Source organism: Pleurodeles waltl, chromosome 5 (assembly GCF_031143425.1).
Source record: "Pleurodeles waltl isolate 20211129_DDA chromosome 5, aPleWal1.hap1.20221129, whole genome shotgun sequence".
NCBI classification, from domain to species: Eukaryota; Metazoa; Chordata; class Amphibia; order Caudata; family Salamandridae; genus Pleurodeles; species Pleurodeles waltl.
Window position 1 is genome coordinate 1,253,892,849 of NC_090444.1, and position 21,939 is coordinate 1,253,914,787.

The 21,939-nt window shown below is 46.0% G+C and overlaps 1 protein-coding gene across 1 annotated transcript in view; it reads right to left on the reverse strand.

Moving 5' to 3' along the window:
* Positions 1-21,939, reverse strand: part of MDN1 (midasin AAA ATPase 1) — a 1,740,009-nt gene that overhangs the window by 816,168 nt on the left and 901,902 nt on the right. Inside the window, exons 41-43 of the mRNA XM_069235499.1 lie at positions 14,592-14,681; positions 14,242-14,505; positions 2,814-3,084 (exon numbers count right to left, since the gene is read on the reverse strand). Coding sequence (XP_069091600.1) covers positions 2,814-3,084; positions 14,242-14,505; positions 14,592-14,681 — 625 coding nt within the window. The remainder of the gene's footprint in view (positions 1-2,813; positions 3,085-14,241; positions 14,506-14,591; positions 14,682-21,939) is intronic.

Here is a 21,939-nt window from a genome sequence, read left to right on the forward strand (position 1 = left end):
GTGAGATTAGACCAAGCCCACTGCTGGTTGCCTCTACTGTAAATCATGTCCTTGCTTCGTATTCATTTGCTTGCCTTCCCCACTTCTTTTTGTCCCGCCCCTGGAGTACAAAGTCTTTTCCATCCCTCTGACTGGATGACTTGTTTTTTTCCCCAACACAAATTTAGGCGACCTATTTCTTCTTTTTCTTTCTGTAATAAATGAAAGTTTATTTGTTTTGTATCTCTCTTCTTACCTCCCCTAAAGAACTTCTACCCAGACGCTATGTGTTCATCCATCCCTTGTGTGCTGCTTTCCTTTCGTCTCTATACGTATTTCTTTTCATTCCTTTTATCTTGAAATATTTGATTCCCCACTAGGGACATGTCTGGTGTTGCTGATCACTCTCTCATAGCCTGCTCGCTGATTGGACAGCACCAGTGCTGAAAAGGTTCTGCGAATGGTTTCACTGCCTGCTGGTTTCTCTTGAGTGAAATCTGTAAGGCATTCTGGGTAAGAGGGTAGAGAGCTTCACACAAGCCACACATCCCTGGAATGCCTCAGGGTCTGGTTTACATAAATATTTGAACTGTTCAATTTTGCCTCAGTGCCAGTTGACCCCTGGATCCAGTAATGCAGTTACCAACATTCCAAGAATCAATATAATTCAAAGCAAAAAAAAATAAAAAATCCACATTCTGTTTTTGGGACCGTCTTGTCCCGATAAGAATAAGAATTTAATAATAAGAATAACAATCTGAATTTTAACTTCTGATTTTCCCTATACATTTCGCCTACACTTGTAAGTCAGTGAGAATTAACGCACATTCTGGAAAAAAGCCCTCGAGATACCTTGGTTTGTGGATCCAAAACAGAGTGGTACAATAACCCTTGTTCCTAAACTCAGACTCTTTGAAACATTTGAAAAATGTGGAGCCTCCTTCAGTAATTTTGTGTTCATTATTTTTTCCAAATAATGTGATGTGTGCAATTTACACACAGAAAAAACACTGCAAGCCCTTGAAAGGCTGTTGATTCTCGTTAGCAGAGATTTTTTGAAAACCTACAAACACTATGTAACTCAGTAAATAGAACAGTAAAATCGACATAACAGTATATTCGTTTAATAGACTGACCTCCAATGCAACTACGCAGTAATTAAAAACTAGTCACCCATTCCTCTCTTATCCTACTTTGAATTTTTTAATCAATATTTTTCATTAACATTCAGAAAACTTGCAGTTTACATAATGTCCCACCTGCAGTGCTTTGTCTAATTATCAATTATGTGCGACTCACTAGGTTGAACAAATAGATTTACACATGTTCACCAAACAAACTTCCAGAAGACTGGAAAACTGGAAAAATCGAAAAATTGAGCACCACTTAAAAAAATGACTAGTTATAAAGGTTGGAGAGACAATGACGTTAGCACAGCAAACCTTTTAAGGATGATATTAAATAAAAATATACTATCCAGCACACACTTTGTTTCCAATTTATCATTAAAATCGAAATCTTGTCACATAATGGCTATCGTATCGGGCCCCTTGGAGAAATCACAAACCAGGGGTACTTTAACAAACCAAAGTAGGAGAACACAGGATGCATAATTGGTCCGAATATTAATTTTAACTTATGAAGAGTTTTAACTGAAGGGCTCAAATGTTAAATAAAGGGCTCAACCTGGGAGCAGGGAGCATGCGAGGGAAACTTCTAGCAGTCAATAAACGAAGAAGAAAACTACTTTTATTGAAGGGTAGGTAATAGTTATGATGAAGATGAGACACAAAAAACAGATTTCAGTTGTGGGCTATAATTGCAGATGTTAAGATTCTGGGTGTAAATGCTCTAGGGGACCAAACATGGACAGTGACAGTCCAGCTGCTTTGTTTCCAGTACACAAGGCAAAAATAAAATGTGTAAAAATAACCCTATGCCCAAAAAGCGCTTATTCATACCAGGACACAACTCCAAGCAACATACTTTTCTGCCTTAAAATCATATCCCCACACTCCAAGATGAATCAGTTTTTTTTTTTTTTTGCAGAAGATAATAATATACTGAATGCAAGGCTATAACAGATCCTTCACAGCCAGGCTCTTTAAGCAGCCCAAATTAAGATAAGAACAAGAAAACAAACAAGGAGAAAACATGTTTCACCTTAAAAGCCCACCTCTGCAACAACCTAAACCCAAGACTTGAGAAAGCTGAACTAAGAACGTTAACTTGAAAGCAACACTGTTCAATAACGTTTTCCCCCTCATAATAGGATGGTTATACAAGAGAAACTCAACATCCCCAAAACAGATATACAGAAAAGATTGGACAATGTTAGGCTCCTCCAATCAAATCAGACTATCTACAACTTTTCAGTGCTCACTACAACAAAAAAAGGTTTCTAGAAATTAGAGCAAGCAAACTTGCTAACTGCTAGAAAGATGCCAGAAGGGCAGCACGTTGATGTTCTCATATGCAACTGAATACACAAATAACTATTTATATATACATAAACGTGCACGTTTCCTTCTGACTGCACATATATTTTCACTATTTTCGAATTGTTAAAGTCAACAGGGACAGAAAGAAAGGGAAAGGTGTACAGCAAGACCGACTACTATATCATTAGGTAATCTACAGTGAGTTCTACCAAAGCTGTCTTAATCTTATGGTTAATGGAGGCTTTTATGCAAGCTGTTAGACATATTTATACACAATGTACCAAACTCCCAAGCAGACATAACTAGCAAAGATAAACAACTCTTATTCAAGTACAACACTGTCATGAGGCAGGCAAGCCATGCAGGTTTAGCATTACCCATCTCTCTACCTACCTGTTTTTGAGAAGGAGTTAGTTTTTTTATTCATCCTGTGGATAAGTCCAAGAATTCCTTCAACTTTGTTCAAAAGATCTGCACTGTTATTTCGACTGCAGTCATCAACCGATTTGGATTTACAATGTAGACTGAAAGAACTCCAAGCACGCAGGAGCACATCGCAATCTTCAGGAAAGATATCTGTAGCAAGGAGACTATCCCTAATGAGAGCACTCAAAAACTCCTCCACTTTCTCCAAAAGGCACTGCCACGGTCTATTGAGGTCTGCCTGTAATAATTAATGGTGCATCATCATTAGAACAAACAAAGAAAAGGAATTAGAGTATAAGGAAGAGTGAAGAGATCTGGTTTACTGCTTCGAGACATATTTCACTTTCCTCAACTTACTTACAACAAACGTACTGGAAATTAGTGACCGATTTACTTATGAAGCATTTTAGAGGCAATAAAATGACCTAGGACTAAGAAATGTCAACCATTACTGGCATCAAGTAGGTTTTTCCAGAGGTTAATATTTGAATGGTTTTCCACATTGGTTGTATAAGAGTTTCAAATTCACAAAACATAAAAATAAAATAAACAAATATAAATTTCACAATTTAGCAGTCATTTTCAGCTAACCTAAGCACACATTGTTAAAATCTGAATAAGCAGACTGGCAATAACTAGTGCTATTCACAATGTTTTGTTGATCTGGGTTTTCTATTAACTCAGCTAGCAGCTACGATTTGAATTACAGGTGAATTAAAGTAAATAAACAAGGTAATGCCTCATCTGGTAGAGACTAGGTCTAGAGGCATATTTCTAACCTTTGAATTCTCCCCACGTACCCCACCGGTTCCAGAAGATTTTTATTGCGCCGGTAGAAGGCGCTGATTGGCTCCATGTCCGTTATCATCCATGACAGAAGTGACATTGCGCTACCTATATAGGCGCACCAAAGCATGCCAACATCACTTTCTCTTCACGATCATCCATGACAGCAGTGCGGAGCCATAAATAACACTGACTACTGGTGTGTCAAAAGTAGGGCTGTGAAAGGGGTCATCCCTGTCCCAAGAAATCTGTTTGCGGGGAGGATAGGTGGGTCGGTACAGAATCTGCAGATAGATTTACTCTCTACCAGATAAGGAGTTACCGAAGTAAAGTATCTGGTTTATCGGATAGAGACTTCTAGCTATAAACTCCTTACCTTGAAATAGATACCCAAGAAATACAATTCCCAATCCTTGGAGGTGGGTCTCCAACAAAGTACTGCAAGACAGAAGGGGCAAAGTGCCCTTCCCTATGGACCCGACTGTCCAGGCAATAATGTTTGGTAAACTTGTGGAGAGATGTTCACATTGCTTCTTGGCAGATGTGCCCGGACTGGAACTTTGCATTCCTACGGAGTAGTCACCGCTTTAGCTCTGGTGGAATGAGCTTTCAGACCTTCAGGAGGTTGCTTCTTGGACAGTGCATAGCAGATCTCGATGCAGGGCACGACCCAACAAGACATTGTTCACTTCTACACTGCCCGACCTTTCTTCGCACCCACATACCCCATAAAGAGTTGGTCATCCACCCGGAACTCTCGGGTACTGTCAAGGAAGAACGCCAACGCTCTTTTTGCATCCAGACAGAGGAGTATCTCCTCTTCCTTAGAAGGATGTGAGGGTGCATAAAACGTAAGCAAAGTGAAATTGGACCACATGCACTTCCCAAGGAACAAGGCTTAGAATGCAGACGCTCACTCGCCGGGTCAGCCAACAGACAAAGAGAAGGTGAAGACTGCTATGACATCTTGCTCCTCTTCTTGTGCCTCAACTTACCCACTCGCCAAAAGGACCTGGAATGGGATAATGTCAACTTTGGGCTCTGCGCCGGTCCCTGGGTCCTTCCCCCTCGACTGGGGCCTGCGCGGAGTCACGTACCAGGCCGCCATCAGCTTTAGGGACTGCTCTCTCAAAGCCTTCAGATGCAAGGACCGGCAATAGGAGCACACCTTTAGGTTGTGGTTGCACTTCAAACACCACAGACAGATGAGGTGCAAATCCATCACTGACATTGGTCAATGACAAGCTATGCAGGGCTTAAAACCAGTCTTCCAGGATGACATCCTTGACACACCAAGAGGAAAAACCTCAAAAAAAGTTGATAAAATGCAGAATAATTCCAGTCAAAATATGACTGAGGGGTAGCTCTTCTCCAGATCAGTGCAAGTTCTGGTGCAGAAGGAAAACAACTGACATCGGCGAGCAAGGGTGGTGCCTATATAGGTACTGCAATGTCAGTTTTGGTGTGATAGACAGAGCTGATCTACACTATCTACCGGCATACAGGGGTACTGCTCCCGAAAAATCTTCCTGATTCAGTCTGATGACTGAAATTAAAGGTCAAGAATCTGCAGATACTGTATGTATCCTGTGCACACATTGAATAATTCTGTATGAATGTAACAACCTTACCACACTGTCTTCCCCCTCTGCATGCCCAAGATCAGTGGTTTTTAATCTTTTAAAGTCTATTGACCCCCACAGAATCATTAATAGAACCTAGGTACACCCACTAAATAATATTGGAATGCAGGGACCAAAAGTGAATCATTACTGGAAGCGAGCGACCCTGGCACAAGCATTTTTTATGATTTGAACAGTAAAACAAAACAACAGACAAAGAATACAGAAACACGCTTTTACCACAAACAATACACACACATTGTAGGGACATGCCACTGTTGGCATGGTCACCCCACCAACACCCCCACTTTGTGCCTGGTATTGATGCCAGCTTTGGCTGTAAGTGTGCTGGGACCCTGCTAATCAGGCACCAGCACCAGTGGTCTTTCCCTAAACTGTACCTTTTCTTCCACAATTGGCACAGCCTTGGCACACAGTTAAGTCCCTTGTAAAAGGTACCCATGGTACCAAGGGCCCTGTGGCCAGGGAAGGTCCCTATGGGCTGCAGCATGTATTATGCCACCCTCAGGGACCCCCTCACCCAGTACATGTACACTGCTTTGCAGCTAGTGGGGAGAAAAGACAAAGTCGACATGGCACTCCCCTAGTGCCATGCCCACAAACCACTGCCTATGGCATAGGTAAGTCACCCCTCTAGCAGGCCTTACAGCCCTAAGGCAGGGTGCATTATACCACAGGCGAGGGTATAGCTGCATGAGCACTATGTCCCTACAGTGTCTAAGTCAATTTGTAGACATTGTAAGTGCAGGGTAGCCATACTGAGTATATGGTCTGGGTGTCTGTCATTACGAACTCCACAGCACCATAATGGCTACACTGAATTTTGGGAAGCTTGGTAACAAACTTCTCAGTACCATAAACCCACACTGATGCCAGTGTGGGATTTATTGAAAAATGCACACAGAGGGCATCTTAGAGATGTCCCCTGTATGATAGCCCAACTGCTAGTGCAAGGCTGACTGGTCTGTGCCAGCCTGCCAATTCCAGATGAGTTTCAGACCACATGGGGTGAGTGCCTTTGTGCACTCTGTGGTCAGAAATAAAGCTTGTCCTGGGTGGAGATGCTTCACACCTCCCATTGTAGGAACTGTAACTTCTGGCGGTGAGCCTCAAGCCTGGTGTTACAGTGCCCCAGGGCACTCCAGCTAGTGGAGATGCCCCCCCCCAGACGAGCCCCCACTTTTGGAAGCACGCCCGAAGGGATGAGAAAAAAAGGAGTCACCACCCCCTCAGCAAGGACCACCCCTAAAGTGTCCAGAGCTGAAGTGACCCCCTCCTTGAGAAGTCCTCCATCTTGCTTTTGAGGATTGGACCAATAGGGATAGGGATGTGTGCTCCCCCCCTCCCCAGAGGGAGTGGGTACAAGGAGGATGTAGCCACCCTTAGGGACAGTAGCCATTGTCTACTGCCCTCTGACCCTAACACACCCCTAAATGTATTTTTTAGGGGCGACCCTGAACCCAGCTCTTCAGATTCCTGATGACCTCAAGAAAGAAGAAGGACTGCTGAGCTGAAAAACCCGCAGAGAAGAGGAGGAGACACCAACTGACTCAGCCCTGGCCCTACCAGCCCGTCTCCTGCTTCGAAAGGTGCAAGAAGAAAAGCAACGCGTTCTGTAGGACCAGCAACCCCTGAAAAGCTTCCAGGGGATTGCCTGCATCACTGAGGACCAAGAAACGCCTGTGGACAGCGGACCTGTCCAAAAAGAACATCAAGAAACCAACTTTAAAGGGACTCTCACCTCACTCCAGAAGCGTGAGCCAAACTAGTCTGCACCCGACGCCCCCGGCCAATGTCCAGAGAAACCAACTATCCAGAGAGGACCCCTAGGCGACTTCGAACACATCTCCGCCCTGGGCTGATCTCTCTGCACCCTACCGACGACTCCTGCAGAGGGAATCCCAAGACCCCACTGACTGCGACTACCTGGGACGAAGACATCCGATGCCTGGAGAAGCACTGCACCCGCAACCCCCAGGCCCGTGAGAAACCGACCACCAATGCATCAAAGACCAGCAGGCGGCCCTCACCCTTGCCCAGTCGGTGGCTTGCCCGAGAGGCCCCCCTGTGCCCTGCCTGCAGGGCCTAAGTGACCCCCGGTCCCTCCATGGAGTTCTATTGCGAACCCAACGCCCTGTTGGCACACTGCACCTGGCCGCCTCCGTGCCGCTGAGGGTGTGGTTTTTGTGCCTACTTGGGGCCTCTCCAGTACTCTCCCAAACCCCCCTGGTCTGCCCTCCGACAACGCGGATACTTACTTGCAAGCAGACTGGAACCGGAGTACCCCCTGTCTCCATAGGCAGCCACGTTATTTTGGCTCCTATTTGACCTCTGTACCTGACCGGCCCTGTGTTGCAGGTGCTGGATGTTTGTTGTTGCCTTGAACCCCCAACGGTGGGCTACCTATGCCCCAGAGACTGAACCTTTAAGTGTGGTACTTACCTCCGAAGCAGTGCTTTACTTACCTCCCCTAGAAAATGCTGAAAATTGCACTGTCCACTTTTAAAATAGTTTTGCCATTTTAAATACAACTGTATACAATATTAAATCTATTCAAGGTCCTAAGTATTACTATGCAAAGTACCTTGACGTACTTACCTGCTAAATTAATCTTGTGGTTCTAGAAATAAATTAACAAAATATTTTTCTATATAAAAACCTACTGGCATTGAATGTGTGTTTTCACTTGTTGCTTTTGTGTGTACAACAAATGCTTAACACTATCCTCTGATAAGCCTAACTGCTCAACCACACTACCATAAACAGAGCATTAGTATTATCTATTATTGCCGCTGTCAAGCCTGTTGGGGAACCCATGGACTCTGTGCACACCATTTCTCATTTTGATATAGTATATACAGAGCCAGCTTCCTACACACATGAAGAAATATTCTATTTAATCACAAACCAAATTTAAAAAGTCAAAATTTTAAATTGAATGGAAAGGTTGGAGCATTACTAAATTCAACTGACACCACTCTTAATCCATACTGTATTTTGTTTAATGCACCTGCACTGCACTCACAAACCAATCTGAGGATACAAACTTCATTTTTGGCCTCCAATTTCAAATTCCTTCAAATGTACAGAACGCTTTAGAACATCAAATTGAGCGTTTTGCTTCTTTATTTAAACACACGTCTGTTATTATTTTATTTTCTAAGCAGTCGCTGACCCCCTGAATAGGCTTTACGGACCTCCAAGGGTCCCTGGACCACAGGCTAGGAACCACTGGGGTATATCACTACACTGACAAAAGGAGAGAGATTTGTGATTGCAACAAAGAACACAAGCAAAAAGGATTCTACAATCTTACTCCAACCACAGCAAAGCCCATTTAAAGTTTTTAAGACCATAACCATTCTCATTCACTTTGACTATACACTGACATTAGAAAACAATGTTGATGTTGCACTATATCACTAAATTTAAAACCTCTAGCAGGCTTGCAAGACTGTTGAGTTCATTGAAGCTAAATTACACAGCAAAGTGAAAAGGTGTACAAGGGCAGGGTGAATCATCTTTCCCAAACAATGTATAGGAAGTTTACTCCCACTCAGTTCTCTGGAGTATCCAACTGAGAAACAAAGCATAACCGGGAAAACAACACTGAAAACTTTGCCCATCCAGTGGCAGTTACTCAAAGAGTATGATACTTGCACAAAAGTAATCAGAAGGAGCAGTAAAACAGTATTGTAAGGCAATGCAACTTTTGTATGATTGCCCACAAGTTTTTGGACTGATGCTGCTGGTTTTTAAACTCAGAGTTAATGGAGGACTCCAAACCAGATCCTAGTGCCTGTGCCCTTAACCTTAAACTAGTATGTCAAATTGGCTCTATAGCCAATTGGCTAAGTGTAGGAAGCTGGTCTAATGTCTGGCGCACCTGTGGTGTTATCACCTTATTCCAGGTATGCCCTATTAGTGTGGTGAAGCCTCGCTTTCTAGAGGTAGCTATGGATGGGAAAGCCAAGGCTTATCTAGGAGACATGCAAAGCTCATGCAAAACCACTGTAGTCACACATCACTTAACAGACATGAAAGAAAACACTCAGTATTACAAAACTAAACACAACAGCAAAAAGTACTAGCAAGGCAACGCTCTAATAGAAGTTAAGTAACACACTAAATGTATACACTAGGTATCATCAATAGGCATAGAAAGTGGTAGAAAATAGAGCAAATGCAGTTAGACAAAAGTGACCCTAGGGGGAGCCCAAACTATATACTAAAAAAATGGAATGCAAACACAGGACCCCCACCTAGATAAGTGGAATGTGTAGAGGGGAGCTGGGGGTACTAGGAAACTCCAAAGGTAAGTATCACATGGCCCCCTAGCGACCAGGAGGAAAAGAATAAGTTACTAGATTTGTTACCAAATCACCCAAAAGGAAGAAAAAGAAGAAAATGCAACACCAAACATGACTGCAAGAAACCAGCTGTGGATTCCTGAAGAGGAAGACTTGTGGAAGAAGGGGACTAAGGGCCATATGTACGAACACGAATGGGTAAAACCCTTTGCTACTTCTGGCCCCTAAGTCCAAAAGTCACAGAAGCGTCCAGTTGGGGGAGGAGCCACTACCTACCCATCTGTGGTTGCAGGAGTTGGTAGACAGTAGGGCGAAGACGGTCAGCAATGCAGCCCTGGAGTCGGTGAAGAGTTCCCTGAGGATGCAGTCGAAATCCCATGCCAGATAGATGATTGCAGTCGGTCAGTGGTGTCAAAAAGCCACCAACAAGCCTTGGCTAAAGCAGTAGACACAGTGAATAAAAAGAGGATATGCCGGGTACCAGCAAGGTCCAGGAGGACTCAACCCATTGGGGGGTGGGGGGGGTATTGGAAGTCCTAAAGCGACCCTCAGCAAGGCAGAGAGTCCACAGAAGAAAAGGCAGCCTTCACAGAAGAGCGACTGGAAGAGGAACCCACACAGCACAACTGGAGAAGGGTCCCACGCCGCAGGAGAAGCACGGAGCCTGAAGATCCCTTGGAGGAGATGCCATCAAGCCTTGGTAGCTGTATGATAAGCGGTACACGGGGGTACTGTCCTGTGTGGGAAGGCAAAGGCTTACCTCCACCAATGGTGGATAGCTGGCAGAGAGGGCAGAGAGGACTACTCCAGACCAATACTCGTGATGCAGGATCCAAAGAGTTCAGGATGAGAGGAGATCCATGCAGCCGGCCGTTGCTGCAGTTGGTGCCTGTGGAAGCAGGGGAGTGACTCCACTTCAAGGGAATTTCCTTCTTCCTTCTCATGCAGACTGAAGACTTGCCACCCTCAGAGGATGCACAGCCGGGGAAATGGTGCAGAAGGAGGAAGGAGCTGTAGAAACAATGTTGCAAGCAGAGTCTTCGTCGTCAATGCAGATTGTCGGATCCTGGACGGTCCAGTCGCAGTTCCAGTTGCCAGAAGTTGAAGTAGAGGTTGCAGACAAGTCCTGCTGGAACCTTGCAAGCTGAATCAGAGGACCCACCACAGAGGAAGACACTAAATAGCCCTGAAAGGGGGGTTGGTCACCTAGCCAGGTGACCACCTATCAGGAGGGGGTTCCAACGTCATCTGTCTGACATGGTCACTCAGATGCTCCCAGGGGCCTCTGCTCACCTTGGATTCAAAATGGCAGAATCCAGGGGCCCTCTTGTGGAGCTCTACGCACCAACCCTGGGGTGGTGATGGACAGGGGAATGGTCACTACCCTTTTCATTGTCCAGTTTCACACCAGGGCAAGGACTAGGGGTCCCCTAACCGGTGTAGACTAGTTTGTGCACAGAGGACACCAAATGTGCCCTTCAAAGCATACCAGTGGCTTGGGGAGGCTACCCCTCCAAAGCCAAGTAACACCTATTTACTAAGGGCCAGGGCATTTCCCAAAGGAAATCCTTTTCTGCCTTCTAGGACTTGAGCTGTTCAAGCAGCAGTAGGGCAGAAACCCATCTGGTGGGTGGCAGCAGCTAGGGCTGCCCAGGAAACCCCAAAAAGTCTGAAAGGAGCAATGCTGGGAGTCCTCTAAGGAGCCCTCAGAGCGCATGGAATCATACTTCCAATACTGGCAACAGTGTTTGGGGTATGCTTCCGACATGCTTGATATCTAACATACCTAGGTTCAGAGCTACCATATGTCCAGTACATGCATAAAATGGGATCTCTGAAATCACTATGTCCAGGAAAACGGGACCGGCGCTCGTGGGGGTACCTCAGCTAGTGCACGGGTGCCCTCACACACAGGTACCTGCACCCTGCCCTATGGGCTAGGAGAGCCTGCCACAAAGGTGACTAACAGTGACCTGTAGTGAAAAGGGGTACACTTTGTATGGGCTCCCCATGGGTGGATAATACATGCTGCAGCCCATGGGAATACCCTGGTACCACAATGCCCTAGGTACCTAAATAACATATACTATGGACTTACGTGGGGGTACCAGTACACCAAATGTGGGGTGTAAGTGGTTCAAGTAACCACATTTGAAGGGAGAGAGCATTATCACTGGGATCCTGGTTAGCAGGATCCCACTGAACACAGTCAAACACACTGACAACAGGCAGAAAATGGAGGCAACCATGCAAAGAAAGAGGGTACCCTCCTACACATGTCCTTTTTGGGAACCAGAAAGTAGCAGAATTAGCAACAACGACCTACTGGGGCAGAAGATGACAAATCGTGTTGCCAAGTGGTCTGTGGGGGGTTGGGAGGGGTGGACTGGGCGGACAGCTATCTCCATGATCCACATGGACACTGGATCCCACGTTTGCGGCCACACACAGGCTGGTAAGCATGCATAGTACAGTTGGGCTGAAGGGGAATTGAAGTGGTTGGACGCTCCTTCCGCAGCCACAAAAGAAGCGAAAAGCAGACTTAGGGACGCGAAGAGCAGCTGTGAGGCCAAGGGACTGAGCTGTAGCCCAGGACTCCTTAAAGCACTTGAGCGCTGAGTCCTCTCTGTCTCCGAAGAGACGGGTGCTATCAAAGGGCATGTCCATAGGCAAATGCTGGACAGTCCCCGAAAACCAGATGTCCTCAAACAAGCGTGACGCTTCAAGGCCACCGTCAATGCAACCAATCTGCCTATTAAGTCAGTCGAATCCATCCCACAACTTATCATGCACTCCTGTCAGCAACAGCTTGGGAGAGAATGGCCCAGGCCTCCTCTGGGGCCTGTCGCAGCACCTGTGCAACCGTATCGCTTAAGTTATGGGAGCATTGTTCCCAGTCCAGACTGGAGAAAGAGAACATTTTCTTGGAGTTGGAGCAGTCTTTTTGATTCCCTGTCAGGGTGCAAAAGGGAACGCATCAGAAGAGGAAGAGGCTCGGATAAATAGACTCTCTGGCGTAGGTTTTTGGGACATGAATTTATGGTCATTAGGTGCAGGCCTATGGCGGCGGGCGATTGACCTTCTGACAGGAGTTTCTGTGCTGGGTTTAGACCACGTCCCCAGCAGGACATCAGTGAGGTTGACATTGAAGGTCAAAATGGGTTCAGATATGGAAGCCCTGGGCTGAAGCACCTCAGTCAGGAGGTTAGTGCTGAACGCCATGGAAGGCAGCTTGACGCCCAGCCACTCTTCGCACCACCACTGAGTAGGAGGCTCTCTTCCATAGCCACAGTAGGGGGAGAAAGCATGCTAGAATCAGGGGAGGTGTCAAGATGACTGGCTTCACCCACCTCCTGAGCCCAGTCTACATCATGGTCATTTAGCTGGTATTCCAAAGGGTCAAGCAACCCCTCCATACTCTCACTGTAACTGTACCCACAGTCATAAGGTTCAGGATCCAACCTGAGGAATGAGATTCCCCTAAGTGGGAATCGATGGCTGGCGACGTTGTTCCAGCTCCGGGTCGGACATGAGTAAGGGGTCAACATTGATCGCAGGCCCAACCGACATTGGGAGCAAAGACTTCAGTACCAGCGCCGGGGAAGGTTGCAATGGCATGACCGGCTTTGGCTTGGATCCGGTAAAGGATCCTGGGGTGGCCTCCAGAGCCAAAGCTGCCACTGCAGAACCGGAGGGGGCCCTCACTGACCTTCTGGGCCTGAGGGCATCACAGGAGGTTTAGACTTCCCAAATATGAGGCACATGCCATCATAAAACTCCCTGGGTTGGGAAGGGGTGGATCCGGCTCCCGGAAACTCAAGGATGCACGGAGCAGACCCAGAAGCAGGTTGAAGCAGGCTCCCTGGACAGAAGCCTATAAGGATGGCGCTCCTCCTACATCACATCGTCCCAGTGATAGGACGAAGTCAAAGAACGTTTGTTCTTCGACTTCTTCCTGCGACCCAAGTGTCCAGAGGACTTGGATGAGGACGAGTGGGTATGGCTCTGCGAGCAGCGTTGTGACCTTCCTTTCTCTATGCACCAAGAAAGTCAAAAACTTCCACAAAAGGATCAAAAAGTCAGTCAAAAAGCAACTGAGGTTAGTCTTCTCCAGATCTGCACATAGGCTGGCGTAAAAAGAAAGGAAATGACAGCACACCGGGGTAGTGCCTCTATATGGCTGTGACGTCAATACGGAGACCACAACGCCAACAATGGATGTGGGGTCGACCGGGACCACCTGACTGCGCACAAGGGTACTGTTGGAAGATAAATCTCCAGATTATAAGATTGAGGGAAATTATAAGGTAAGGAATCTGGAACTAGAAGTCTCTATCAGATTACTTCTCCATTCAGACTTATGATTCCATTCTATTACTTACTACAGTCCCTAACATATATTACATAAGGGTCTTTGAACATGTGCTATTTGACTCATGTGTGGAAATTTACTCTGTCAACTGCTTTTCCGGCATTCTTCGCTGCTGCACTACCACTTGCCCCTTCCTTCCATATGAGATGCATATTATTTTATTATATTAGATGGCACAGCTAAACGAGTGCTAGTGTCACTTTTACAGTGGATGTTGTTACATTAAAACATATCAGTTGCATACATAAATAAAACCACATTTTCAACCGGAGGGTGCATTGTACCTGCTCAAATCCTCCCAAGAGTTCCGTAGTATCCATAGCACTGTTCATTGCCATAACCTTCAACCTATGGCCGGTTAGCTGTGCCAAAAGATGAACAAGGCTTGTCTTGCCAACAGATGAAGGACCTGCCAATATTACCATTGAGCTCATCTGAACACACTTCATGATGGATTCGAGTGGCTGCAAAGAACGGTGAAGGAGGGCAAGATGTTCACACGATGGGGGTGGGACATAGGCTCCACGTGAAAGAATGGAATAACCAATCTGAAATTAAATTTAAAGCATTAGTGTAAATCAGTAGAAGTGATGTGATAAACTACTAAATTTTAGATAAAAGTCACTTCACTCACCTGAACTTTATAAATAGTAGTGTGAAAATATCTTGTCCCCATGTACACACTGGAATCTTGACCAAATATGTCTTTGAATACTTCAACAACCTAAGCAAATAAGATATGAAATAAGTGATTTGCTGGTAAAAAAAAAACTTCAACAATGAGTGTAATTCCCCAGACATTTTATCAATATCTTTTTGCCACCATCTCTTCATTATTTATTCTTCTAGCACAAAACAATGCATTACTAATGCAGCATAGCTTAAGAGAGTCTGCCTTCACAAATTAGTACCTTTAACTATTTCCCAGCACCAGGTCCAATACTACATAACCTGAACGCAAGGCAATGACCTTTGCTAAAGTGACACCACTACAAGAATGGTAAATTTGGGAAAGAAGCCTCTTTCTGACTTAGTTACCCCCCACGTTTTGCCTGGTGTCAGTGTGTTCAGACTGTAGCACACAGGGATCCTGCTAACCAGGACCCCAGCGACAGTGCGCTCTCCTCTAAATTTGATTGCTGGTAAACTTTACACCTCACAATTAGCATACTGGTGCACCCATGTAAGTTCCTAGCATTTGGTACTTAGGTACCCAGGGCACTAGAACACCAGGGGACACCCATGGGCAGCAGCATATATTGTACTACCAATGGGAGCCCATGTAAACTATCTGCAAGCATGCCATTGCAGCCTGCGTGGAATGGTGCATGCACCCTTTCACCACCGATTTAAGGCCTCATACTGCGGTCAGTGCACTTAAGCACTATAAGTCACCCCTCTGGTATGCCCTCAGCCTAAAGGTTGCATGTCCCAAAATATGGGACATGTCCCAAAATATGAGGGTACTCCTGCATGAGCACGTTACCCTTACAAGCCCCATATGCCATTCTCTGGGCTTTGTCAGTGTGGGGAAGCCAGCTTAATGTATGTAGTAGAAACTGGTTAATGAGTGGTCCAATTCCATAATGGGGTCCCCGAATCTAGGCATGTTTGGTAACAAACATGTTGGAATCATGCAACTACACAGATTCCAGGGCTAGTTGCATGATCCCCTGTATCCTGGAGGTTCCTTAGAGGATGCCCCAGTTAAGCCTGTGCAGCCTTCCGGGGTCTGGCTGCCATGTGTTAGCCTATGGGACACCCAGCCATGTGTTAGCCTATGGGACACCTGATGTAGGAAGCTCGCTTGGTGTGTGGTGAGCACCTACGTTGTTATCACCTTATACCAGGTCCAGATATCCCCTATTAGTGAAGTGCAGACAGTGTCCAGGAAGCCAGGGCTCTCTAGAAGTAGCTGTGGATGATCAGCCAAGACTTATCTAGGAGACTTGCAAAGCTTATCAATACCACTATAGCCACACAGGACTTACACACATGAAGGAACCACACAGTGTTACAAAAATAAAGGTACTTTATTATGGTAACACAAACACTAAAATACTGTATAGGTAATACCCCAACTGGAGGTATTTAAACACTATTATATACCCATTAGCAATCAGGAAACAGCATAGAAAGCAATAGGCTTTGGTAAAAGCAATAGTAAACTGAGGGCTGGGGGAAGGGGACCATATACTAAAAAAGTGGAATGCGAAAGGCAGTCCTCCACCCAAGGAAGTGGAATCAATAGAGGGGAGCTATAGGAACTAGGACCCCCAAAAGCTAAATACCAGGGTGCCTCCCACCTCCCCCCTAGCGACCAGGAGAGATATACCAAGGTTAGAGTAACTTTAGTGTTGTAATAAAGAAACCTTTATTTTTGCAACACCTAGTGTGGTTCTTTCTTGTTACTGACTGACTACTGTGGTATTGCAAGTGCTTTACACTCCCCCTAGAAAAGCTTTAGCTGCTCACAACAGCTACACCTAGACAGCACTATCACTAAGGGTTGCCTGGACTCAGTGTAGGGTGCCAGACCATAGGTGTACACCATAAACAGAGGCAACCTCCTACAGTAATCACTAGGTCTGGACTAAAATAGTTGCAGATACATTATGACAGAGTAATGAGGACAAACCCACAATTTCTGCCAAAGACCATTTCATACTTTCATGTCAACCAAAGTATAAAGCTACCTGCTTTTTATTCCAAAAACCAAGATCAGATATAGGATATGCCCTTCATATGTAAGAAGGGAAGTCATTTCTTTTTTTTAAGGAAATCAGCCACATTAGGAAGGGGAATCTTTTTTATTTTTTTTATCTGCTGTGTACCAGCAACCAAGGGTTCATCAGTCACCCTGGCGACTAATGTATTGTGAATAGTCAAAACAATCAGCCATGTTATAAGACTACCCAGTTCAACAATTCATCACAAAGATAATATGTGCCAGAGAGCATTCTGAACTTGTCTTTTCTTGAAAAGGTATTCAATGGTAAGAGATCCAGAATAGGCCAAAAGCTCCACTCTCACTCCTTTTGCACAAGGAAATATCCATCATTTCTAGGTCCACCATCAATTCAATGGCACCTTTTTGCCAGGAGGAGGTTGACTTCCTGCACTAAAACTGACTAACAGTATGTAGAAGTCAGTCCTGGTGCATAGGGGTATAGGGATAATGTAGGAAGAGCACATTACTTACCTTTGGTAACACCTTTTCTGGTAGAGAATCTGACCCCAGTTTCCTTGCTTGAGAATTATCCCCTAGGCCTTAGACTGGATCTGAAACTCTTCAACAGTAACACTGCGCACCTGTAGGTGGTGCTGTTCAGCTCTGCGTCATCGTCTTAGCCAGCTGTGATGTGTGTGGTGCCTATATATGCACCACACCAGTGCACAGACATCAGTTTATTTTCAGAACTTTTGCACAACAGAAGCACAGAGCCACGAAAACTGCTGATGAACTGATGTTCATCACTATGGCCCAAAAAGGGTGGCCCTATTATGAAATCATTTGGTAGAGTGGGGAGGATTGGTAAGAAATCTGCAGCTAGTTAAAATCTCTACCAGATGAGGTGCTATCAAAGGTAAGTGACTTTTTCATCTGATACACACTTCTAGTCACAGATTCCTTACCTGAGAATAGATACCCAAGCATTACCTCCCGGGAGGTGGGTCTGCAAACATGCAAACAGAATAAACCAAAAAAGCACCACAAGACTGAACAGGAAAAGTGCCCGTAACAATGGGCCTGACCGTCCAGGCAGAAGTGTTACCCCAGGCACTGGACCGGATAAATAGAATTTTCTTGAGCAGTACCCCTGCAGGTTTTTAGGTGGCATTGATCGGCTCCACTTCGTCATCGGTGACAACAGACATGAAGTCGGTCAACACCACCTAACAGCGCTGGAGTACTGCTCAAGAACATTCTCTGGATCCAGTCTGATGACTGGAGGTAATTCTAAGGTTGGCAAAAAACATCAACTGCCATCACTCAATTTCCATGCATGAATGCAGAAGGTGCACAGGTTCAGGTGCAAGACCCTGCCCGAAAGAACATCTTCCCGGGCCGCAGCATGATGAAGGACTGACGCTCATACTTAGCACCATGAGAAAAAAAAATAAACTCTCCATGCCGAATGAGGAGCGACAAGAATGACTTGGGTCTGGTTGATTCTAATATTTCTAAGAGCACTGGGTAGGAGTGGTATCTGCAGAAAGGCTTTTAAAAAGGCCTGAGCTCTACTCAAGATGAAGAAAGCCTCTGAGCAAGAGCCGCCTTTGAAACACCAGAACACTGAAATGCCAGCATTGCATGTTCTCAGTGGTGGCAAACAGATCGAACCCAGATTCCCCCCCATCCCGGAAAAAACCTTGCACCATCTTCGATTGTAGATGCCACTGACAATTCACTGTGCACTGACAGCTAAGTTTGTCCGCTCTACCATTCAGAGTCCTCCAGATGTTGTACCACCAGCCACAGAAAAGCCTTGATCATCCAGCCAGCTCCAGAGATGCAAGCCCCGTTGAGCTCACCCTATCCTGTTTGTGGGGGTACTACACGGCGGTGGTGTTGTCATTGAACACCTGAAGTAGCCTTCCATCAATCTTATGAAATAAAGTTTTAATGCAAGTCAGATCACCTGCAGCTCCAACAGGTTACCATAGAGCTGAGATTCCACCAGAGAACAGAGTCCTCTCATCTCCAAATCCTCCGAGGTGGTAACACCAGCCCAGGAGTGATGCGTCTGTCACTAACGTCAGCTCTGTGTGGGGAAGGGAGAGGAGTCTGCCACTGACCCAGTTAGGGTTCATCCGCCACCTCTGCAGGGCTCTTGAAGTTCCCTCCTAGATCCAGAATATCTTGGAGAGATCCCCTGATGTGCCCACTGAGAATTCAGGTCCCATGGAAGAGCCTGCATTAGCCATCTGGAATGTGGATGCAGGAGGCCTTGAGTCCCAACAACCAAAAATTCAGTTTCTCAGAAATCCAGGATAGAGGCTGAAACATCAGTATCATTGCCTGAATATCCAGGACTTGCTGTTCAGGACAATAGGCCAGAAACTGCATGGTGTCCAGAACAGCTCCAATGAAGGGAAGGGTCTGAAAGAGAGCCAGGTGTAACGTCAGCACATTGACAGAGAACCAAGGAAAGAATGCAAGAGGTTCTTAGTCTGGAGTTGGGAGACTAATGTTTGGGGGCAAGCCCACCTTCAACAGCCAATCGTCGCGGTAAGGTAAAAACTGGAACACTAAACCCCCGAAGATGTGCTACAACCATCACAATCGTGAACATCTGAGGGAAGCTGGTAGGGACAACGCGGAGCACCTTGAAACACAGGGAACGCCCATGGGCAGGCAGGAAGGCGATGTGGAAATGGGCATCCTGAAAGTCCAGCTCTACCATCTAGTCTCCGGGAAAAAGGCAGACAGAATCTGACCCAATGTGAATATCTAACTTCTTAACATGTTGAGAAGGCACAAATCTAGAATAGGACACCACCGCCCATTTAGAGCACAGGAAAGTAGTGGGTCACAACCTATTTATGAGGCCGGCACCCTCTCAATGGTGTCTTTGATCAAACGAACAACTACTGAGAAGGAAGCATGAGTGGGGGAGGGGGGTTTCCAGAAAGGGAATGGAGTAGCCCCTATGGAAGCTTTGGATAACACACTTGTCCAATGTAATGAACTGCCAAGGGGCATGTGATGGCGAAGTCTGCTTCTCACTGGGTGCCTGTGCTGGTATGAGGGTAAAAAAATAAATTTTAAAAAAAAGGCTTGTGTTTGTGTTTGGTGACTGCCACCGCAGCAGTGGAATGGCTGGACTTCTGGCTGGTGATTGCTATCTGTACAAATTGCATCTGAGGCCATAGAAAGGCTGAAAAGCCTTTTGGTCTATGTAGCTGGGTGGCAAAGCCACAGGAGACAAACGAGGCAGACTGGCGTTGGTGGGAAAATATGGATAGTCCCAAAGTTCTGAAGGTAGCACTGAGGTAATTGGCACTCTAGCGCTGAGTGTGCCTGCTCAACCAAAGAAGCACTAGCCACCAAAGGGCATGTCCATGAGCGAAGCCTGGTCATCTCCCGAAAAGCCAGTGGTTCTCAACCAGACATAGCAATGAGGTGTTACTTAAGCCGTATTCGCTCTGTCTAGTGAGGCAGTCGCGTCGAGCCCACATCGGATAGTGAACTTTGCTGCATCTCGCCAGTCAGAAATGGCTTGGTTGAGTATGGCTTGGGCCTTCTCCAACACTATGGGTAGCACTTGTACAGTGGCCACATATTGGCCAAAAAGACATGCAATATTCACAGACCGGGGTGCTAGGCTGGCAGAAGAGACCATCCTCAAACGTGGCCTATCTTTTGGATTCCCTTATCCAGTGGAGTGGCAAAAAAAATGCACCGGTAAAATAGGAAGGTAAAGACTTGACCCAACAAGATCTCCGGGGTGGGATCCAGGATAAAGATAATGGGGTCCCCAGGAGTGGGGATGATTGGGGAGGGGACTCATACTGTGCACAGGAAACCTGGTGTAGGAAGCTGGCTTTGTATATACTATATCAAAATGAGATATAGTGTGCACAGAGTCCAGGGGTTCCCCACAGGCTTAAAAGAAGCTAAAGTAGATAATACTAATGCTCTCTTTTGTGGTAGTGCGGTCGAACAGTTAGGCTTATTAGAGGAAAGTGCAAAGCTTTCAATGTACATACAATAGAAGCAGCACACACTCAATGACTGAACTCCAGAGCAATGTTTTTTATATATCAAAAATATCTTTCCTTAATTTATTTTTAGAACCACAAGATTCAAGTTGCAGGTAAGTACTTCAAAAGTTTAATATTTCACACAGGTATTAACAGTACTTTGTTTGAAATAGGTAAGTAATACAGTTTTTGACTTGTTGGCAATGATCCGTTTAAAAAATGTACAGTACAAATTTCAGAAACAGTCCGGTGGGGGGGAGGGGGGAGTTGGGGAGAAATGTTAGATCGTTTCACTGGTAAGTACAACACTTACAGTCTCAGTCTCCGGGGTTTATGAAGTACAACGGTTGGGGTTCAAGTGAACCCCAAATACCCACCACCAGCAACAGGGGTGCGGTCGGGTGCAGATGTCAAAGTTAAGCAAAAATAACGTGGGCTGGAGACAGGAGGTACACGCGGCTCGTGGGGAGACCTGGTTTGGGGGGGGGGGTCACAAAAGCGGCCGGGTGCAAACAGGATGTCGGGTTTCCAATGCTGGTCTATCCGTGAACCCCGGGGGTCACTCTGAGGCTGCAGATGAGGTCCGGGGGGGTGTCTCGGGCACACTGGTGAGGAGGGAGGAGGGCTGCCTGCTGGACATTGATGCACCTGGGTCGGTTTCTCCAAGGCCAGGGGGATGCAGTGTGATCTTAGGCATCAGATATCTTCATCTGGAGCTTTGCTGTCGGGGGGTCCTCGGGATTCCCTCTGCAGGCGTCGTCATGGAGGGGTCAAGCCAGGCAGGGGGACTTGCTAGCAATCGCCTGGGGACCCTCTCCTGCTGGATGGACCACCTGGACATGGACTGTGGGTGTCGGGTGCACAAGGGCCAAGATTCGCACATCCGGAGTGAGGTAGGAGTCCTTGGTTGTAGATTTTCTTGTCCTCTGGAGTTCTTGGTCCTTTTGGGTGCAGGGCAGTCCTCTGGAGTAGCAGAGGTCGCTGGGCCCGCTGGATGCGTCGCTGGTCTTTTGGAAGGTGTAGGAAATTGGCTCTGTATATACTAACTCAAAGTAAGAGTGTGAACAGAGTCTAAGTTCCCCTTAGAGGTAAGATAGTGGCAAAATTAGATAATTCTAATGCTCTCTTTCCTGGCACTGTGGTCGAGCAGTAGGCTTATCAGAGGGTAGTGTTAAGCATTTGTTGTACACACACAGGCAATAAATGAGGAACACACACTCAAAGACTTAACTCTAGGCCAATAGTTTTTATTTAGAAAAATATATTTTCATAAT